This window comes from Polypterus senegalus, chromosome 17 (genome assembly GCF_016835505.1).
Source record: "Polypterus senegalus isolate Bchr_013 chromosome 17, ASM1683550v1, whole genome shotgun sequence".
NCBI classification, from domain to species: domain Eukaryota; kingdom Metazoa; phylum Chordata; class Cladistia; order Polypteriformes; family Polypteridae; genus Polypterus; species Polypterus senegalus.
The window spans coordinates 21,233,330-21,235,537 of record NC_053170.1 but is presented as its reverse complement, the minus strand read 5'-3'; the positions used below and the strand labels follow the sequence as shown (position 1 = coordinate 21,235,537).

The 2,208-nt window shown below is 34.6% G+C and overlaps 1 protein-coding gene across 1 annotated transcript; it reads right to left on the bottom strand.

The window, feature by feature from the left end:
• Positions 1 to 286: 286 nt before the first annotated feature.
• On the bottom strand, positions 287 to 1,437 carry LOC120517990. Its single transcript, XM_039740535.1, has 2 exons — positions 1,384 to 1,437; positions 287 to 1,166 (listed from the first exon to the last, which is right to left on the bottom strand). The coding sequence occupies exons 1-2, from the start codon at positions 1,407 to 1,409 to the stop codon at positions 407 to 409; spliced, it is 786 nt and encodes a 261-aa protein (XP_039596469.1). The 5' UTR covers positions 1,410 to 1,437; the 3' UTR covers positions 287 to 406.
• Between the last annotated feature and the right edge of the window lie 771 nt (positions 1,438 to 2,208).

The following is a 2,208-nucleotide window of genomic DNA, read 5'->3' as shown; positions in this document are numbered from 1 at the left end:
CATTTACCTTTCCTTGATTTTATTTTTCTATGACTCTGAAATTACATTCTGCCCTACTGTCCACTGTACCTAAACATCAGACATTTTCACAATTCTTTTGCAATTTAGAAACTGAAAGTAAAGTTGATTTTTTTCTGCTTGTGCATGTGTATTTTAAGGCAGTATTTTACAGCATCAGAAAATATAAGACATACAGTACATTCAATTAAAGATACAGTCAAAGAAAGAGACTGTTTACTAAGCATAATTGTAAACCTATTATATTTACTGCCAGCACAATAAAAAACATAGAAAATTATAAAAAAAATGGAACATGAAATTATATGTTTAGGGTTCTTCCAATAATACTAAAACTGAAAATGAAATCATGGTTGACAACTCTCTTAATTCTTTTTCCAATATGATGTTAAGCTGATGATGCAGTGCTGTCTGCATTAGATTGTAAAAGCTGAACAACACAACGGACACATCGAGAATAGTTATCCTGTAATCCATCTCCATGCTGAAATTCAGCAGAAAGCATTTCCATCTGCTGATTAGTTAAATTTAATGTGTTGGATGACTCTTCTTCCTCAGTCACATCAGAAGAAATTAAAGCTGGCCCCCCAATTCTTTGTAAGTTTTCTAATAAAAGCTGTTCAATAGTAGCATCTGATGGAGCAGAATTTGTGATGAGAAGCCCATCTGACCAAATCTGTTCTGGTGTTCGGTTTCCTTCTGTTCTAATTCTGTGCATATTCCAACCATTTCTAAATAGTTCAAGTCGTTTGTTAATTTCATTAAGGTACACTAAATGAAGACATGCTATGTGTACATTATTGTCTGGATTCAGAATACGAAGATCCTCCATTTCATAGAATTCCTTGTAAAATGGTTCAATGACCTGTGAGAATACGTCTTTCCAAAGCCTTTCAATTCTTTGGTTGTGTACTGATCGTCCAGTAATATGGCTACCACGCTGCAGTCCTCTCAGGATATTCATGAGTAGTGCTACTTGAGTATTTTCTCCTCCATGATCTGATCTTACTCGAGATGGTAAGCCATACTTCACAACAGCCTTGCAAAAAACTTTTAAAACTGTGAATGATTTGTTATCCAATGCACAATTTAAATATGGAATAAGACGCGAGAATCCATCAATACATCCATGAACAGTAAATCCCCATCTACAAAAAAAAAATATTTAAAGGAAACCAGAACATAAATTATATATCCTAAATATTTTTTGATCAGAAAATTGATATTCTATTACTTTTCTCAAATGAATGAGATTACAATAAACTGGCTTACCTTGCTCAGATCAAATTCAGTAATAAATAATGCAGGTAACTAAAAGTGTTAGAGCTACCTAATATACCATACAGCTGTACAAGAATGAATTACCTTATCAACTTCATGTGGCTGTCCATGTGCCAGAGACTGTTTGGGGATGCAACTCGGTATGATCTTCTTTGGATTACCTGGGCCCGTCTTCCTGCAGTACTCATAGGGTCAATTCTCATTAAAGAGCTGCGTATTCTTTTCCTTTGTACAATTAATCCCTTTGCTCTAAGATATCCACTGATCATCTGTTAGGAATTCATACAGCAGGAATGTTTTAGTAAGCTAAAGTACACTAATATGTTGGTTTGTGTGTGTGTGCACACGTGTGTGTGAGTGTATAATCACAGGATTAATTAATGAAAGGCTTCTTCTAACTTTTTAAAGTTCTGCATTAAAATACCACCTCAAACAAACTTAATAAGTGATTGCAGAGAAGCAGAGGTCACTGGGGCAGAACTACAGTAGGTTAAAGAAAGGAAGAGAAACTGAACCCAAGCCAATGAAAGAGTAGAGCTAAACACATTTACCCATAATATTCCAAAAAAGATTAATGTAATATCCTTGGCCTTTGCATTGTGAGAAAAAAATATTTCTGCAGAGACAACACAAACATGGGGGAAACTTGTACACTCCACATTGTTACTACATATAAAATATGCAAATAAAAATAATTCAATTTCTAGAAGCAAAAAAAAACTTACCTCTGTCCCAGAATTTGGATATTGAGAATGGAGCAGTTTTACTTCATTATCAAGTTCATTGTCAGTAATGCCACTGAATTTACTGCGTGGGGACAGTCCTTCCTTTTTAAGTCTCTTGTAGATATATGACACAGAACAACCTAAGTGGTCAGCAATCTTCTGTCCAGTATATCCTCGTAAAATA

What these genes read in the sequence shown, in the direction of transcription:
- LOC120517990 (XM_039740535.1), bottom strand. Translation starts at nt 1,409, where the DNA reads ATGGACAGCCACATGAAGTTGATAAG. An exon ending in AGCCACATGAAGTTGATAAG is followed by an intron (nt 1,167 to 1,383) that starts GTAATTCATTCT and finishes TTTTTTTTGTAG; the next exon opens with ATGGGGATTTACTGTTCATG.